Genomic DNA, 19888 nt, shown 5'->3' on the forward strand with positions numbered 1-19888 from the left:
TTTTATACTTAATAATTTTCTTTATGAAAAAATCTAGTAACTACTATATATAATAAAGGGAAGCATAAAAATAGAATTGTGGCAAATTAGAGAAGAGATTGATAGAAATGTGCACTGCGCAAGCGCGGTCAAATATCATATGTTCATTTTAACTACTTTATTGTCAAAATAATGGAAAGATGATAAAATAAAAGTATAAAAAATTACATAGCATTAAAGTATATTCCTTGAATAATTAAAAATTTAAATTGGTAGAGGTCCAGCTATCAACGTTTTTAAAACTACCTCCATGTCAAGAAAAAATTGTTTACCGTGACTAAGACGCTCTTTTAAAAAACATACCTTATTTTATTGAAACCATAAAACATGTATTTTTTAAATTTATAATAATAATTTAAATCAAGACCTTAAAAATGGATTTTTTTTTTCTGAAGAAGCTGGGATAGCACATTTTTCAAGTTTGTCATACGTCTCATCCCACTCTAGTGGTGACGGGTTGCAGTTTCATTGGAATAATAATGAAAGCACTACAAATGCGCATTTCGGTAAGGAGGACATTATTATTCACACAATGTGATGACTTTAATTATCGAAATTAAAGAGATAATGGTAAGAACTCGCTCTGAACTCAGAATAATAGCATATGATTAAGATTCGAGTAATATGAGATAACTCTTAATCGAAGTAAGATATTAAGAATCATTTTCATCATACTAATGTCTAATATACACAGGTCTTTGTTTTTAAAGCATAAAACAACAACGCTATAGGTAAGTAGCTTTACGTCATCTCAGACACACAAAAATTATGTGAGAATTGAAGGGTTTGTAAGTTTCCAAAAAAGATAAAATATTACAGTAACAGCCTGTGAATGTTTTACTGCTCGGCTAAGGCATCCTCTCCCTTTTTGAGGAGAAGGAGAAGGAACCTTCTCAAAAATATATTATATAATTAAATATGTAGTTTAGTTGTCACAAAATATTAATCACTATCAAAATAAGTAACATATTAATTTTAAACGTTTCATATAAATAAATTGTCTTTTACAATTTACACATTGCAATCTGAACCAGTAACTTTAGAACCTGAACTCACTTGATTGATTTAAAACTTTACATTTCTATGCTTGTGCTGATAAAGCTTTTTTTATGGTATGTACTTATTATACTTGAAAATCGCACAAGCTTAACTAAACCAAGGTTGATACTCAGGAACGCACCTAATGTAAGTAACATTACATACACCCATGTTCGTACATGTATTCCTTTACCTAACAAAGAAACAAACAGAATAATCTAAAAAAATTTAATATTATATAAAATATATTTTTGATCTTATATAAAACTATCAGTTGTTAGGTAAATGCTTTAGTTTGTGTATAGCTTATTCCAATCGCAGAAGGAGTAACTTGAGACGGATAATAATTTTGATATTGAATTAACATATGGTTGGTCGAGATCTAGAATAATAATAATTCATTATGGATTCGTGAAAAAATGTCGGCGAAGCGAAGTTGTTTTCAGACCATTAGATGTTAAAGTGAATATTACAATGTAGTTAAATGGAGTAGTGTGGTATTATAAATAAAATATATTAATCAAAAACTGTTTAGTTTAGTTTAGTGCACAATATAGTTTAGCTGTTAGCAAATCTCATGGAATATGTAAGTCTAAGGTTTATTTACCTATACTCTTTTTGTCATTGCAATATGTTGTTATATTTTATGTTGGGCGAAGTGTATTCAAATACAAAAAAGAAGGAACATTTTTACTTTACTATGTAGTAGGTTGACAGGGACATATGGCGAAGGCTCGTGAGGCGAATAACATCTGCGCTGAATAATTCATAATACTTCATGGCGACCACGACCGCTCTGACAAGAGTGTCACGACGAAGAAGATGTGGTAGGTATTTGATTAGTCTTAACAGTGAACACTGAGTAACAAACAAAAACAAATGTTTTTATTTACCTTTTTCAAATCGATTCTATTTACAATAACAGTTTTAAAACAAAAATGTAAATATCAAACAGAATATAATGTCTTTATTAGTCCAGTGTTTACGTCTCTAAAAATACATTACCTACATAATGGCAAGTGAACTGAGAAAACTTATTTTTACATATTGTGTATAATATGTAGAAAATTCGAACCCAGCCCTTCTAATACCTTCTAAGTAAACCTTTCTAAGGTTACAAAAACCAAAGTATTATATGAATCAGCTGTTTTAATTTAAATTAAAGCCTTAAATATATAAAAATAAGCCGAGATGGCTCAGAAGTTAGAAAGCGTGATTCTAAACTGATGGCGATCATCCCGAGTTCAAGCCCGGGTAATCACCACTGAATTTTCATGTGCTTAATTTGTATTTATAATTCATCTCGTGCTCGGCGGTGAAGGAAAATATCGTAAGGAAACCTACATGTGTCTGATTTCATTGAAATTCTGTCAAGCCTTCTGAAAGGGAAGCAAGATTAGGCCTTAGCCCAGCTGTGGGACATTCACAGGCCGTAAGTTTACTTTAAAAATTATTAATTAGAATGTTAACAAGAATACTATAATAGCATTTATATATTATAGCAGCATTTTCCCTTTGAATCGCAACTGCGAAAGTTTAACCAGCTCCACACAAGATGGGGAGAGGAGTTTGAATTATTTTATTTTAATAAACTGTTTTAATTATTTTCAATGACAAAATAACTGAATATTCATTTAGCATTAAGATGGTGATCAAAAATTGCTACTATTTGCTACCTTTCATTAAATAATTGCTACCACATTATGAAAAAATATAAGGCATATTAAATAACCAGCCATCCTGACGTCTGGTTGGCTGGTCAGGGGTTCGTTCACGTAAACTAAGTAAGACCGAGTTATTTTTTTATACTACGATAATTTTAAGAATTGTAAGAGCGAGGAGAAAATTCTTTATAAAGCATCATATTATATGAAGTAGGTTAATTTTTTTAAAAGTATTTTCACGATAATGATAACCGAGAAAAAAGTTTTAATGTACGTCACACGAAGCCTATCTCACATCATTCCACGCCTTAAAGTAACGTAGTTCAGTGTGATGCGAGGCTAAATACAGTAAATATGTATATTACGAATAACGTGGAACGTACCACAGTCGCCTACTACTCAAATATTGAGGACAAAAAATTACAAGGTCATAAACAATTATGTGTGTGACAATGAGCATAAGTGAATAAGTGGCCTATGAATCTTATTTAATTAGTAAGAGGTCAGTGATACCCACCCACATCCATTACTACTCTTGATTATAAGTTTTATGTCAATAAATGTAAAAAAAAACTAAACGAAACCAATTAATTATTTATTTTACACGTATTGCAATATTCATTATTTTTTACTACTATAATGATTTATTTATTGTTATCATTCTATCAAGCATGTTTTATTTTTGTTGTTACCTCGCCTAAGTAAATTCTAGTTATGTTGTTATACCCATTGATTAAAAATAAACATATACATAGATACACGTGAGTCTTAATCGAATCTCGCGGGTTCGAACCCGGGCACCACTGAGTTTTCATATGCTTATAATTCATTTCGTGCTCAGTGCTTCAAATCAACATGAGCCGGACGATATTGTGCCACAAGTGTATACACATGGAACATCGTGGTGGAATAAGTTCCAAAACTGAATTTTCCTATTTCGTTAGGCTGACAAGACTTCTTAGTCCAGCAGTAGGACTTTTACATTACTTTTTATAGGGACATAGCCTTCGGAATTATTTTTAAGAAAAAAAAACACTTCAAAATTAAAATCGAACTTTTTTTAAATTCCAATTTTATTGTATTGTAAAGCGTGATAGTATCAAACAGAAACTGTTACACTTTCCCAAATATAAAGTCCTTGTTTTTCAAAAACAAAGAGGTAACTTTTGAAGTTTTGAAATGTCTAAATAAAATTAAAGTTTAAAATGCATAGCCAAACTGTTTGTCTAAAACAAATTTCAATTCCTGCCTATTTACTGTATGTAACATACACATTGGGCCTTCATATCTCAAAAAGAGCAAACTTTCTTTTAGTATATTCATGACATATTTGGCTCAAATTATAATAATATAATATAGTCAATGATGAATAACAAAATAATGAATGACCTTTCTCAAGAAACAGAAAAAACAAACATGAGAGTACATGTCATGAATTCAAATTACATTGGCTGATATTGTGAACTTTTTGAGTTATTAAAACACTGTCGCAGAAATAAGTAAATTGATTAACTCTATTTTTGGTGTTAAATCTTAAAATATAAAGGCTATTTTCAAACTTACTTGTTTTTTTTTTTATTATATTACTTTATATTAATTTATTAGGATGCCACTTTTATATATCATTATCTTAGTCAGTCAAGTTATTTCAGTCATACATAATTAATGCTGGATATTTTTTTATTATTTACATATTCCTATTATTTACAAGGTATAATAGAAGTACAGAAAAAACAACATTATCGCAAATTTAAGTCATTAAACAAGACAAACAATATATTATACTTATAGCTGTGTATCATTAGAATATGAAGACAATTAAAACCGTAAACAGAAATGTAAGATATGATGAAAAAAAGGAATTTAATTCAAATTTATTTATTAACAAAAACAAAATCTTTTAATTCTATTTAAACAGTAATTCTAAAATATTTAAAGAATTTGTGTATTAAATAAGAAAACTTTCTCTCTTCCATGATGACTAATACAAAAATCAAAATATTTTCTACAGCCAATATAAACTAAAGTTATTTTATTTTCATATAAAATAAAAATTAAATGAGAAAATTTCAATAATAAAATATTATGACAATTTCATTAATGTTTTTTTTTTCAAGTTAGTTCTTTGCTGTTTGTTCTTTACGTATATAAACATAATTATTCAAATTAGCTCTCAATAATTATGTTCATAAATATAATTAAACAACATAATTACACAAAATAAAAAGTTAATATTGACAAATTCATAATGATGTTGACCTTGTAGTACACTTTCTATAAACTTATTTGGATTTAAATAATTGGTCTATGGTCTTAGAAGAGAAAGAGATAGCACAATTTCAGTCATATTAAATTAGTTTAGAGATTGTGTATAATTAACAATTGAGTAGGTAGTGGGCAACATTATCAGACAATAAAAGTGGAATACCGAAATAACATCCATTTTATGGATGAATAAAAATATTCCTTAACACAATGTGTTAAATTGTATTAAAAAAACATTAGAACTTAAGAAAATATACATTTTTCGTTACATTTTTTTATTATTCATAATAATGATTTGAATCATATTTTGTTAAATTGCATTTAGATAAATATCTTAAATGAAATAAACAACTTTTTGATTTTTATATAATATGTATGTACATACTTTAAAATTAACATATAATTTTATTTAGGTCAGGTTACTTTAGGAACAAGGGTAGGTAATAGTTTGAATTAGTAGAATAATTTTAACATATTCAGTTTTCTTTACCTCATTACAATATAATAACATGCTTTTAAGATGAATATTTTACCCACCAACACCACCAAATAGCATGGTATTTAAATGTTTTTGTAAAAACCGAGTGATCTTTAATTTGATAAAGACAATAATTTTATGTACTTATTAAACATGTATTATGTACAAATTAATTATAGATTAAGCAATGCAAAAAAGTCTATGTACTCAATTAAAAATTTGAGAAAAACATATTTTTAAACCATAAAAATTCAAATTCATTTCTCCAAATGTTGATGATTTGATGACCCTTTTAAAATTATGTTATTATATAATTCAATGACTCATTTTATAAAAAGATTTGAATTTTAATTAAAAATAAGCAATCATAAATTGAGTTGATTCTACTCCTTTTAATATTTAAAAACACTTAAATACTTGTCCAAATGGAATATAAAATTTTTAAACAGCCTTATTGTCATCACAATATAATGTTCCTTATTTAAAAATCCTACGCAAGTAAATAATCTTTTAAACACTGTGGCAAGGGTAGGGATTTCACTGAACCATTATTCACATATTGGAGAATAGCATCCCGACAAACATTTTGAAGAGTTTTAACTGAAAAAAGAGGACAAAAATTGAGGCATAAATAATTAGTACTTAATTATTTCTAGCTATCAAGTATAGTTTTTTGACATAAATAAAATTATAAAACTATATAACTTACCTCCATAGAGTTGTATTATCTTCACTTGCTTTGTAGTTCCATAAACATCAACTACCGCATGAAGTGGTCCACTCATGTAAGGTATAGTTTTAGTGCAAGGACCCTGTTCCTCACCATTAATAATAAAGTGCATTTCAGCTAGATCTGGTTCATCCTTACTAGTTTTAGGGCAGGGGACGAACATGACGCCAATTCTACTTCCTGCGTCCATTGGCAAAATACCCTGAGGTGTACCTTTTTGAGTAAGGTTCTGTGGCCTAAGAAGCATCTTTGAAACATATCCTCGAGGAGTTCGCACACTATGTCCGTCTCCAAGTATCGATAGTCTCGTTTCACTATCACGACGACTACTAGTTCCTTGATTAACAAGTTCGAATGTACTTATAACATTGTTTTGAGATTTTGATATTGGAAAAATCCATGACATACCGGTATTAGCTAGATCAGGGAGAGCGTATTGAGGGAGACCTTTGTCGCCGAGAGCAGCTGTCTGAGGATCGAGCAGTGTGAGACCAAGTCGCATATGACCGCTCCAGCCACGCTCTGTCTTTTCAATTTCAACCAAGAATATTTCACCAGGCAACAAAGGCTTTTCACTGAATGTCAAACCATGAGCAAAACTGGTTTTGCGGTACGCCACCGTATTTTCTTCAAATAAAATGATATTTGAACCATGGTAATGATGAAACCGGGATAACATGTTTCAACTAACACATCTGCACACTATATAAGGATTATTTTTTAGTATATTTAAACTTTAAACATTGACGTACTCCCGAAACTAAATAACGAGTTTCACGTTTTATTGTATGCAAATAAAATTTAACATATTTTGACAAACAACAGCTATAACTATAACACTGATTTAAACTTTAACAAATAAGACAATTGACATTGACAGCTGCCATAATTGTTCTGGCTTTTGAAATACCCGTAGATCTTAGACAGAGAAATTAATAGACCAAGAGACCGTGAAGTCCGTAACAGAGAAACAAATAGACTAAGGGGCCGTGAAACCGCAATTGAGACAGAGATAGTTTGTCAATGTTGCGTATAATGTTGCCATAGTAACTGCATTCCCTGTTTTGGGAGATAAATATAAAATATCAGGATTTAATTAAAACAAAACGAGGTTTTTAAAATTTTACTTTATAATATTTATTTTTTTAATCAAAATATTTTTTTTGTTTACAACCAAACTACAACCAAAACAGTTGCATTGTTTGTTTTTTGTTTCCGTTATCAATAGTGCTTCAGCATCTTTAGATGATATCAAAGATTTGATTAAGTTCTGGAATAATATCTGATAATTTAGTATTTCGTTTTATTAGGTGCCTATTTATTTGCATTAAAAATTACGTAACAGAACGCAGTTTTTTTTTAAATCAGTTTTTAGGTTTTTCTTTTTCGGCATATCTTTCTTTTCAGGCAAATGCAATTTTCTTCTGGTGGTTTTTATTTTTTTCGTTATCTTAAAAATTGACACTGGTGTTGTACTGGATTAGCATTCTCCTCAGATGTTGAAATCTAAAACACTCAATTAAATTATTAATAAAGAATGATTTCCATATATATTTTGTTATATGTTAACCTCTTCACTCGTTATGCATAATATTATAAATTAAAGAAGAGTGTTAAATAATGTTGTCATTAAGAAATTATTAATAGGAGAAAGAATAATTTAAAATAACATATTTATAGATAACAAAGCACTTTGTTAACATTGTAGACGAGTCGATATTTTTTATCGAAAATATGGACATTTTTTTAGCTGACGCTGGCAGCACTTACATGATAAATAATTATAGGTTATGGTATTGTCAATTAGTTTATCTGTCTACGGTATTTTTAACATTTCAAAATAATCTTAAATATGTTTTTTGTTAATAAGTATATTATTATATGTTAAAAAGAGAAGCTTAAAATAAACTTTGAAGTGGCTGTACTTTTAAACAAAACTCAAACCATCAATTTATATATATATAGTTAGGGCATTCCTATATCCCTACAATAGCGTTGTTACAAAATAATACGCGCACTAATTTCAAATCATCGTTCTATTGGTAGACAGAAAGGTAAAGTAATTTGTGATTTGTTGATTGCGTTCAATTACTTTATTTGAATTTTTAAAAGTAATTGAGTAAGTTACATCAATTTATAGGATTTGGTGTCCTATTTTTATAGACTTATCCTTTTTTTTATAGAATAGGAAGGCGGACGAGCATATGGGCCACCTGATGGTAAGCGGTCACCAACGCCCTAAGACATTGGCATTCTATACATAACCAATGCGCCACCAACCTTGGGAACTAAGATTTTATGTCGCTTGTGTCAGTAATTACACTGGCTCACTCACCCTTCAAACCGGAACACAACAATACCAAGTACTGCTGTTTTGCGGTAGAATATCTGGGGGTACCTACCCAGATTAGCTTGCACAAAGCCCTACCACCAGTAAGAGCACAAAGCCCTACCACCTTTCGAGGTTTTTATAAAATCGGTTTCTCTTTTGGAAGCTAAATTGTTATATTAAGGGTTGTGTTTTGGATAATTTGATTTTTGGTAAGTATTTTTAGTCTATTTTAAATCATAGATAACTTCTCAGCTGTCTGTATTTAAAAACGAAAAATGGCTGTCATCGGCAAAGTAGTCACGCGGCATTTTCGCTTATCTTTACGTTGTCCATTAATAAACAGAAAACAAAGAGCTTATTCAATTTTAACTCAAAAACCGGCCTCCAGTACCATTTACACCCCAAAAAGAGAGCTAAAAACCCTGTCATCTTTTGTTACTCAAAATCTGTGTGCAATAAACAGGTAGGCCCTTTTTTAAGTCTAAATTTTATTTTATAGTTTAAATTTAATAGAATAATCATTTTCATTGAGGATTATTGTTAAAGTGATAAGGTTCTTCGATTTTATTTATATATTTTAAATATAAAAAAAATAACACAACATTCACATTCGAATTATCTTATATTAATATCATATCATTCGTATCGAATAAAAAGTTTAGAATTTATTACGAATACAAACTCGTTCGTCAACAGGTTATGAAATTGACAATTTTTTTTTACAAACTAATTTAATCTTTATGTATATGAAATTAGAATTAAAATTGAGTGTAGTCTATAAATTGTATATATTAGATAGGAGCACATAAGCACTTTAACTCACAGTAGGTTGAGATGTGGTACTGATAACTGACCTCTTAAGAATAATAACAGTCTTCTTCATATATCTCCCGTATAGTCGCCTAATCATTTGAATTACACTGATGCCTTAAAGATGAATAACAATTTCAAATGTATTTTTTATGTTATTACAATTGCTGTATTATGTTTCAGTCACATGAAAACAATGGGTGCCTTAAGTCCATTAGATCCTTCGTCCTTTTCAAGGCCAGGTATGTTTCTATTTTACCTATATAATAATGTATTAGAAAAATGTTTTTTAATGATGCTGTGATAATTTTTTTCTTCACTCATTCAAATATTTTGGAATATATAATTGTTTTTTATATGTATTTCTTTTTAGAACTCGCTATAATAAAACATGTTGATTTATTTTACAAAGTGGATTTTGATAAAAAAATGTTATATGGGACATCTGTTTTAACAATTGAAGTATTAGACTACATTGAGGATGTGGTAAGTACCTATTATAATTTGGTTTTAGTTACAAATTTCATTTATTCCTTTTTGTTACAAAACCTTGATATCAATTTTGTAGAAAATGCAAAAAACGCTATTGTTCAATAAGTCTTATTGATAATGTCTGTCAATCAATTGATGTCACTAGATTATCAAACTGATATATATTGACATATCACATAAATATCTTATTTCAAGAGTCTTAATGATAATATGTATTTATTTTGCTTAAAGTTTCATACGGGCAAATCCAATCATTTATATCCATATTGTTGTGCCAAGCAGCAAAAATTGCAGCCAAAATTAATGTAATTTATTCAGATTGTAGCTGTTTTTATTTAGCTTGCAGCATACATTTTAATCCAACAATTAGATCTTTATTTGCTACACTGTGTTCACACTCATTCATACATTTTTCTTTTGCAGTGATTCTTTTAAAATCAACGGGCTTAATTTCTATATAGAAAAATATAATTTTAAATCTCTATTGATGCAATTTTTTCATATATATTAGCCCTGCAACTCTTTTGATCTTTTTGCATTACAATTTTACTAAATTATTGAATCAAATTTGAAAATTTAATTATATAGCTGTGGTTATTTGTTTGCATAAATCAATAAACTAAAGATCTCTTACGATTAGGCATGTGTACACATAGCAGAAGAGAAACTTAAACAGTTAAGCAATATTTGATTTCCAAACTTTGCTCTCTAATTTGTCTTTGAAATTTTACTTTTATCATACTTTAGTAAGTTTATAATATATAAATAATACTGTTACTGCAAATAAAGCATGATATTTAGTTGTAATAAAAAAATATATTCATAATTAATTGAGTAGTTAAATTTAGTATGATATTATTGTTTTTGTGTATATTTTAAATTTCTGATTCATATAAATAAGACTTAAATGTGACTCTAAATATGTACTGATACTCAAGGCTTCTTCTAATATCATTATTTTTTTTAAATAATATATTTAAATGAATTAGTTTATACCCTTAGGGAATATTTCGTTATTACAATAGTAAGCTGTGGTCCTGACATTTTGCGAGTGATGTGTTTTGCTTATAGTTTAGCTTACTAGCTATGCTTTTATTTTATGAATTTATTTTATTTATTTATTTATTTCTGCCTTATTTCCTAATCTTTTTATATCTTCTCAATTTCAATGAACTTTAACCTTGGTGTGAGGCTATTTACTGTTTGCCTGCTATTTTTGTACATAGTGTATGTGTCAAATAAAAATGTATATCTACATATTGGGCTTATTAATTTAATCAGTCGTCCCCAATAAACCAAGAGCTATAACAAACTCAAATAAAAAAAAAGTATGATATGTAAAGTTTATATATATTTTAGAAAACATAGATATATTTTGTATTATTGTACATACTAGAATAAGATATGAGTAATACAACATTTTTTTTACGAAATTATAGCTTTTTTAATTTATTTTTACATTGAAGAAAATTTACTTACATATTCTACATAATGTAGGGTTTATTTTAATATTTTATGTGATTTAGTTACAATCTGTTATAATTTGTTTATTTCAAGTGATAAACCCATTAATTGTCTTTATTTATTTCAGATATTGGATACAAATAATTTAACAATAGAGGCCATTGAATTAAAAGATGGTACAACATTGAAGTATAAATTAGATGATCCAATTCCTAATTATGGGTCAAAGCTGACTATAAATTTACCTCAGTCTGCTGCACCTGAACAAAAGTAAGATAAAAAATTAATACACCACTATACCTTAATAATTTTACTTACTTGTCTTTTAATTTAATCAAACAATAATTGCACCCTCCACCTCCAATGCGGGTTATTGGAGCAGCGTGGTGGAATAAGCTCCAAACCTTCTCCTCAAAATGAGGAGAGGAGGCCTTTATCCCAGCAGTGGGACATTCACAGGCTGTTACGGTTACGGTAAACAATAATTGGGTATTTGGGTGTATTTCTTTTGTAATAATGGTGCGCCGAGAATTCATTAAAATTATGACGTCAGAAATATGTTTTGTCATGTTAAAAAGATTATTGTTTTTAAATCAAATTCCCAATTGTAAAAGATAAGTAAATGTCTCAATACAAGACAATAAAACAAGTTATTTCGAAATTCAACCTTATTAGAAGTTTCATATCTTTTAATGATCTACACACAGTGTTGACATGTGTTGTTGATGGACAGGACTCAATATGTTTCTATGACACTTGCGGGTTTCATATATAAACCATGCTTTTCTAACCGTATAATTGTGGATGTGAAAGAAAGTGCATGTGACAATAATAACTTGGATGAAATTAATTTGACTTGTATGTGCCTCAAACATGCCCCGAATGATGCTACAGAAATGCTTTATCGGGGCAATATGTAAGGAGTCTGGTCATGTAAACAATCACTTTATATTATGTAGACTAATTCAATGTTACAAAGGTAGTTTAAATGATTACATATTGCAATGCTAGAGAGAAATATTAGACTCATAATTACATCTCAACTTAAGCTAATCACCATTAGGATTTTTTAGAACTGTTTTCCATAAATATATGATTTTGTTAGGAATCAGAAATTGTTATAAAGAAATTTATTTTTCTTTTCAATCCAATTTATACAAACTTCACTAGTGGTAGAGCTTTGTGCAAGCTCATCTGGGTAAGTACCATCCACTCATCAGATATTCTACCGCAAAACAGCAGTACTTGTTATTGTTTTGTTCCAGTAAGAAGGGTGAGTGAGTCAGTGTAATTACAGGCACAAGGGACATAATATCTTAGTTCTCCAGATTGGTGGCACATTGAAGGTGTAAGCGATGATTAACATTTCTTACGTTGCCAATGTCTATGGGCGTTAGTGACAACCTACCATCAGGTTCCCTAAATGCTCGTCCGCCTACTTATTCAATAAAAATAAAAAAACTAGAATAGAGAGTAAAAAATTGTAAATCAGCTTGTTAATGTTTTTATAACTGATTTTCTAATTTCTAGATTGCAGATTAAAATAAAGTACAGCACTGTACCATCAGCAACAGCATTACAATGGTTGGAACCAAATCAAACGTCCAGCAAGAAGCATCCTTATCTTTTCAGTCAATGTCAGGTAAATTCCAATTTATATTCAATAATTATTAAACACTATTCGGTTTTTATATAGTTTAAGCTAGTTTGGTATTTACTGTTGGTTTGTTATTGGTGGTTTTTAATTGTAGCTTAAAGTTTACTAACTTCAAGCTACTATTAAAAATGGTAGTGTCACATTCCCCTGCCTCAGAAGACACATATGCCCTTTGGTTGAGCTAGATATTAGTGCGGTTGTGTAGTTTTGAGCTCACAAGTTTGTGCACTATAGTGTCTGCTGCGAAGTTTGCTAGTGTAACTTTTTAATTTTTAAATAAAAATAAAAATGTTATATTATTAACTGATATAAAAAAAATTATATATGTATACATTAATAAATATTATGTAGCCTTAATAATTATTTGTATTTCTTTTTAGCCAGTCCATGCACGTTCTATTCTACCATGTCAAGATACACCAGCAGTTAAATTCACATATGAAGCTGAAGTAGTTGCACCTGAAGAGTTCACAGTCCTCATGAGTGCGATTCGCGGACAGAGCAACGGTAATAAGACTACCTTCAGTCAACCTGTGCCTATACCATCCTACTTATTGGCGTTAGCGGTAGGTGTGCTGGAGTCTAGGAGATTAGGACCTAGGTAAGTTGATTGACCAGAGCCAGAAAAATACAGTCCTATAAATGTAGAATCTGGTATCTTAGTTATGTACCTTTAATAAAGTTAGATCATGTGTTGATCTTGAATTTCAAATTATTTTTAAACAAATGTATTTTTATTAAATGTACAGACACATTATGTATATTGTAGGTCTCAAGTATGGTCTGAGAAGGAGGAAATAGAACAGAGTGCCTGGGAATTTGCAGAAACCGAAAAGTATTTGCAAGCTGCGGAGAGACTTTGCGGGCCTTACCAATGGACACAGTATGACTTACTAGTTTTACCCCCTTCTTTCCCCTATGGGGGTATGGAGAACCCTTGTTTGACGTTTGTTACCCCTACCTTATTGGTAAGTTATCTAAGTTTATATCTACTGATTATTTATAAAATTTTGTTATATACTTGCACCATATATATTATATAGAAATGTTTCCATGATTCTATTATTAAGAAAAATAAAATAATTGTGGACAACATTCTTCTCCAAATGACGTATAAAAAATAAGTCATTCTTATGTTATGGGTTCAAATTCTCAGCATGCTTATTTGTTATTAAATCCTCATATTATAAACGCAAAAGTAGCGCTGTCTGTTATGGTTTCATGGTTAAACCACTGAACTGATTTTGATGAAATTTGGTATATAGCAAGCTTGACCCTAAAGAAGGATATAAGAATATTTTACCCTACATAAAGTTCAATAAACATTATAATGCATTTTTTTTTTGCCTTAATCAACAACATTTTGTCTTGTTCATTACTTTTTCAATTTGTTTCGTATTACATTTTGTTTTTTTTTTGTAATGACTATGAAATTAGCAAAGTTTGATAAAAAGTTGATGAAGTTCAGCTATGCTTATTTACAATGGCATATTGAATTCTGCCTATCAGCCATGCTTGCATCAATATTAAAAAACACTTAACTTGTATTAAATCTATAAATACGAATAATAGTTTTAAATTAAATATTTTTTATGGTTTATTTAAATGCTAAACAAACAATATGCAATAACCATATATATTTTCTATTAACTATATGGTAAACAATAATATGACATTCCGAATTATTTTAATTTAACAGATCTAAGTTTTTGTGTTAAATATATACTTAAAAGAAGCAGCAATGAGAACAAACAACAGCTGCTGTCATGTTATTGCAATGATTAAACAGACTCATAAATTCCATAAAATGTATATTTCAGGCTGGTGACAGGAGTCAAGCAGATGTAATTGTCCACGAAATAATGCACAGCTGGACTGGCAATCTCGTGACGAACAGAAACTTCGAACATTTTTGGCTCAATGAGGGTTTCACTGTGTTTCTTGAGAGGAAAGTTGGTGCATCGCTAATAGAAGATCCAGTGAAAGCTAAAAAGAGCAGGGATTTCCATAGCATACTCGGTCTCCAGGAACTAAGTGAGACGGTACGTTTTAATAGTCTATTTCAACGGTAGAGCAGAGTTAACTAAAAAACTTTGACCTTGAATTAAAAGCCAAAGTAAAAATTCAATAATCTATGTTTAATATAGAAATGTTACACTTACTCATTGATTGTCATAAATCCAACATCAATATGACATTGAGCTTAACTAGTGAGAGTAACAGCACCGAATGAGTCATTTGAGTAACATAGAATATATCTTGGTGGTTGTATTTGTTGTTGGTAATGTAATTATAATTATTAATTTTGATAGGGTCTCTTACACCAAGTTAATGACCAAAGCTTTGCTATGTAAAAAAATAAGCATTGTTTTTAGTTTATGTTATGTTCATATTTCTTTTAATCATTTAAGTATTATAAAAATGCTTATTAATCCATTACATTTTTGCATGAGAGGGGGCAGACTTTTATATATCCTGTATTTTGTGATGACCGGTAGAATAGTTAAGATGTGAAAGCGTAACATCAAATAAACAAACTCACTTTCACATTCAAAATATTTGAAGGATGCTTTATACCAACATTATCTCCTGCAATTTGTATGTTGCAGATTATTAGTAATCTTGGTGAGAAGAATCCCCTTACATGTCTAGTACCAGACTTGAACAACACACACCCAGATGACTCATTCTCTCGTGTGCCATATGAAAAAGGTTCTCTCTTCCTTCGCTACCTCGAAGATTTAATAGGAGGTCCAGGTGAGATTGAAAGATATTTTTTTTTAGATACACGATGAACTTGGAGACAATAATCCATTAACTCGCTTGGTTGTCGAATTGAATGGTGTGCATCCTGATGACGCGTTCTCGAGTGTTCCTTACGAAAAAGGTTCGCTCTTTCTACGTTTCCTCGAAGATCTACTTGGTGGACCTGGTATGTTAATGCATTCATTGTTGCATTGGAACATTTATAAGTAGATATATATTAAAGTAAAAAAATAGCAACAGTCTGTATATGTCCCACTGCTGGGCTGTGGTCTCTTCTCCTTTATGAGAAGATGGTTTGGAGCTTACGCCAAAACAGGTTGGTGAATACATCTAGTAGAGTTTTGATCCACCATATCCATCTTCATAATGTTTTCCTTCACCGCCGAGCACGAGATGAATTATAAACACAAATTAAGTACATGCTCACCAGGGTTGATCTCGGAATCATTGGTTAAAACTCTTCTCATCCAATCACTGCGCCATCACGGCTCTTAGATTTACAGAGAAGTATAGTATATAGGCACTAAGCTTATAATTAACCCCTGTATGGAAATTGTAATTATGACGATAGCCACATGCCCAAATGGGTGTATAAGTTTCTGTTTTTAAATATAAGTCAGTTTTATCAGCGATACATTAGGCGAGGTTAAAGAACGAACACAGTAGTATGCGCAAGCGAACCCGTGGTGCTCCTCGTTATGACAGAAAGGGTACCGCTGGTTTTTTTGTGGGTATTCCGATGTTAGGGGCGCACTCGGCGCCTTGGACACACACATACTCTATTGTTCCCGTGGGGTACACGCGTAATACGTTTTTCCAGCGTTAAAAAAGTAAAGATATTTTATTTAGTGATGATTCAACAGCGCTTGCAAGAGCCTTTTTGAGTATTTATTTTAATTACTTTTTTTTGTTTATAGCTGTTTTTGATGACTTCCTGCGATCCTATCTCAACAACTTCCAAAGACAGTCGATAGACACAGATCAATTTAAAAGCTATCTTTTGAACTACTTCAAAGATAATGAAAAGTTAAAAACGGTAGATTGGGATACCTGGCTCTACAAGAATGGCATGCCACCAGTCATACCAAAGTAAGTTTTTATATAAGGTCTGTAAGGGACGGTATTTTTTAAAAAATTTAACAAAATGAACAATTAACATTCGATTCTATAAAGAAATCACAAAATGTAGTTATATTTTGTCACTAATTAGTCTTTTGTATTCCCAGCTATGACACATCAATGACGAAATCAGTGAAATCTCTCCTGGAACACATTAATGAACCATCTGTCTACTTCTCTAGTGATGATGTTAAGTCATTCACGCCGCACCAAATTATCAATTTGCTACAATCTTTAATCGATCAAGACCCTCTGCCATTGGACAAGCTTCGTGACCTTGGTGGTGCATACAAAGTTGCTAACAGTAAAAACACTGAAATAACATACAGGTGGCTAAGATTGTGTATAAGGAGTAAGGATGAAACAAAATTAAGTGATGTATTCACATTTGTTAACCGTCAAGGACGTATGAAATATGTCCGACCTATCTACAGAGACCTCTATGCTTGGGAGGATGTTCGGGACCAAGCTATTAAAAACTTCCTTGAGAATGAACCTTACATGATGCATGTATCTGCTTATACGTTAAGAAAAGATTTGCATCTCAGTGACTAATTTTAATATAAAACAAGCATTTTATTTGTCGAAAATTATTATTTTGATTATAGTCATGTTGTATAAATGTGTAATGTGTGCTTCGGCTTTGCAGGTGTTCAATTAAGTCTTATTCATTGCGTATTTTATTTATATTAAACTTTATATAAATAGTTGAACAACTTAAACCTTGTTAAGTCTCGCTTTAAGGGCGTACTAATATAGTAATCTTGTCAATATTGTATAAAATAATAATAATTTAAATTGACTATATCCTTAAATGCTAAGGATTAATATTTTGTTATGAATAAATCAATATATACTTCAAGTGTTTTTCATTCACACATTGTTAACTGTTACCACTACTACCAATTTAATATTTACTGTAGGATAAATTTATTTAACAATTTCATAAATATAAATGATTGGCACAATCTTAAGTTACAATATATACCTGATACTATAACAACATATAGTTTAATTTACGATGACGCGTCTCACTCTTTTTTAATCAAGTACAGGTGTGCAATGTAGGCTGTTAGAGTGCGAGTCATATTATTTTTTGAATATTTTATCAATTGAACAGTAGAATAGTTAGCCGATAAAAGCTCCGGTGTAGCGATTGGTGTATAGATTGGTACAGATTTCGTAAAAATTTAGAAATGTTAGATTACAAAATAAATAATAATTATGATTTTGGAATAAGAATGAAAATTGGTACGCTAAAAAAGAAATTAGTATTGCTAGGATGGAATTAAGTTATAACATATATCATATGTTACCCGACCTGTACTGTCTTGCCCTATGATAGCTACGCCTCTGCTATTGAAACCTCTCAAGAGGGCTTTGCGTAGAATACATTTATTGTTATGATGGCACCATATTTTGGTAAGAAGTACAGTTTCATATATAAAGTGACAGCTAAGATAACCCAATACATAGAAACGTCTAAAGTGATTAATATTTTTTATATAACTTAGTGGTCTAAATATTATTTCAGCAATTTATTTTGCTTATGTAAATCGTGGGTAATATTTTAGCTTTAGTAACACTAGTCAGAAGCTGTCACTGTCATACAAGACAACAGTCTGACAGCCGCAGATTGTGAGCCTGTCAGGCTGTTGATTTTGTGTTGAATTGTATTATGAATTCTTAACCTTAAAAATTTTAATTTAAAATAAATTAGTCACAATAAATATCAAGCCATTGAATAGTAAAAATATAATCAAGCTTTACAATTTTTATTCTTTACTATGTCAGCAGCAAAAAGAGTCCAGGTGTGTTTTGTTAGGTTTTATTATATTTCAACGTAACAAATTCGAGGGAAATACATAATTAAAATATTTTTCTTCCAGCAATGGGCAACTTTTGCTAGAACTTGGCACATTTTCGACTGCAAGTGGCAAGATCCGTACCAGTCCGCTGAAGTTATAAAAAAATATTTAATGGGATTGCATAAACCAATTTATCATCCCATGAACGATTGTGGAGATGTAGTAGTATGTGTAAATAGTAGAGATATAGCTCTTCGTGGCAACGATTGGCGCCAACGGGCATATTTCCATCACACTGGGTATCCGGGCGGTGCAACTTGGACCTTAGCTTGGGAAGTTCACAACAAGGATCCAACTATGGTCAGTATAAATAAATATTGTTAGAAGGTTCTCATTGGGATTACAAAAATAGATGCAAACACTCGCAGAAGTTATACAAAGATGATGAGAGGGAAATGCAAGGAAATAAATTCTTTCAAATTTTCAATTAAATAATAGGTTTATTTATCAAACAATAATTAAAAATATATTGATTTATCTACTCACATTAGCAGCATAGTAGAATTGGTCCAAACCTGCTGAAAAGGAGAGGAGGCAGTAGCCCAGCAGGGGACCATTAACAGGCTGTTTTTTAAATAGTGGTCTCTATGTATATATTAATTTTATGAATTGCTGTACACCAGTCTTAGAAACTAGACAAATTGTTACATTCATGATATTTTGAAAATTTTATGACTTGATGATTACGTTACATATAAGGAATATTGTAGCAAAAAGTTTATTTGGTATTTTTGTATAAAATATATTTAATAGCAATTTTATTTTCACAAATTTTAGATAATTAAAAAAGCTGTATACAAAGCAATGAGAGGCAACCTACAAAGACGTCATACTATGCAAAGGTTATTTATTTACCCTGGGGAAGAAATACCCGAAGATATAATGCAAAATGTTACTAATCAAATTCGTCAGCTTCGTTTAGTTCCAACAAGACTCGATCATATTCCCGAGGAGGAAGTCAGGAAATTCCCCAAGGTCATGGATTATCCGCAAGACTATGTGCTTAAATAAATTAAAAAATTAATGTAAATATAATTAGTTTATAAATAAAAATAAAGTAGATATTGAAATGGCATATCTTTTTTATTTGTTATGTTTTGATATTTCATACTATTAAACCTTGTAACTTGTTGATTCATGTAGTATTTGCTATGCTGGATAAATCA

General features: G+C 30.3%; 3 protein-coding genes across 4 annotated transcripts; 2 read left to right on the forward strand and 1 right to left on the reverse strand.

Moving 5' to 3' along the window:
• Positions 1–4720: 4720 nt before the first annotated feature.
• On the reverse strand, positions 4721–7153 carry LOC126774866 (neuralized-like protein 2). Its single transcript, XM_050496511.1, has 2 exons — positions 6194–7153; positions 4721–6084 (listed from the first exon to the last, which is right to left on the reverse strand). Exons 1-2 carry the CDS (start codon positions 6891–6893, stop codon positions 5975–5977), a joined length of 810 nt encoding a protein of 269 aa, XP_050352468.1. The 5' UTR covers positions 6894–7153; the 3' UTR covers positions 4721–5974.
• A 1668-nt stretch (positions 7154–8821) lies between these two features.
• On the forward strand, positions 8822–17716 carry LOC126774829 (leukotriene A-4 hydrolase). 2 transcript variants are annotated; one of them, XM_050496457.1, is made up of 11 exons: positions 8822–9009; positions 9540–9598; positions 9730–9842; positions 11440–11582; positions 12843–12954; positions 13350–13570; positions 13739–13937; positions 14790–15011; positions 15579–15726; positions 16653–16824; positions 16962–17716. In XM_050496457.1, the coding sequence occupies exons 1-11, from the start codon at positions 8822–8824 to the stop codon at positions 17407–17409; spliced, it is 2025 nt and encodes a 674-aa protein (XP_050352414.1). In that variant the 3' UTR covers positions 17410–17716. The 2 variants fall into 2 exon arrangements, with proteins under 2 accessions (XP_050352414.1, XP_050352413.1); XM_050496456.1 differs by lacking the exon at positions 15579–15726 and adding an exon at positions 15754–15901.
• Positions 17717–18480: 764 nt separating this feature from the next.
• Positions 18481–19797, forward strand: LOC126774885 (39S ribosomal protein L13, mitochondrial). Its single transcript, XM_050496537.1, has 3 exons — positions 18481–18665; positions 18744–19022; positions 19500–19797. The coding sequence occupies exons 1-3, from the start codon at positions 18642–18644 to the stop codon at positions 19731–19733; spliced, it is 537 nt and encodes a 178-aa protein (XP_050352494.1). The 5' UTR covers positions 18481–18641; the 3' UTR covers positions 19734–19797.
• Positions 19798–19888: the final 91 nt, after the last annotated feature.

This window comes from Nymphalis io, chromosome 17 (assembly GCF_905147045.1).
Source record: "Nymphalis io chromosome 17, ilAglIoxx1.1, whole genome shotgun sequence".
In the NCBI taxonomy this organism is placed as follows: Eukaryota; Metazoa; Arthropoda; class Insecta; order Lepidoptera; family Nymphalidae; genus Nymphalis; species Nymphalis io.

Coding starts and splice junctions, on each gene's coding strand:
- LOC126774866 (XM_050496511.1), bottom strand. CDS start 6,893: ATGTTATCCCGGTTTCATCATTACCATGGTTCAAATATCATTTTATTT. Junction 6,085..6,193: donor GATAATACAACTCTATGGAG/GTAAGTTATATA, acceptor CTCTTTTTTCAG/TTAAAACTCTTCAAAATGTT.
- LOC126774829 (XM_050496457.1), top strand. CDS start 8,822: ATGGCTGTCATCGGCAAAGTAGTCACGCGGCATTTTCGCTTATCTTTA. Junction 12,955..13,349: donor ATCTTTTCAGTCAATGTCAG/GTAAATTCCAAT, acceptor ATTTCTTTTTAG/CCAGTCCATGCACGTTCTAT. Junction 13,938..14,789: donor TTGTTACCCCTACCTTATTG/GTAAGTTATCTA, acceptor TGTATATTTCAG/GCTGGTGACAGGAGTCAAGC.
- LOC126774885 (XM_050496537.1), top strand. CDS start 18,642: ATGTCAGCAGCAAAAAGAGTCCAG. Junction 18,666..18,743: donor CAGCAGCAAAAAGAGTCCAG/GTGTGTTTTGTT, acceptor TTTTTCTTCCAG/CAATGGGCAACTTTTGCTAG. Junction 19,023..19,499: donor ACAACAAGGATCCAACTATG/GTCAGTATAAAT, acceptor CACAAATTTTAG/ATAATTAAAAAAGCTGTATA.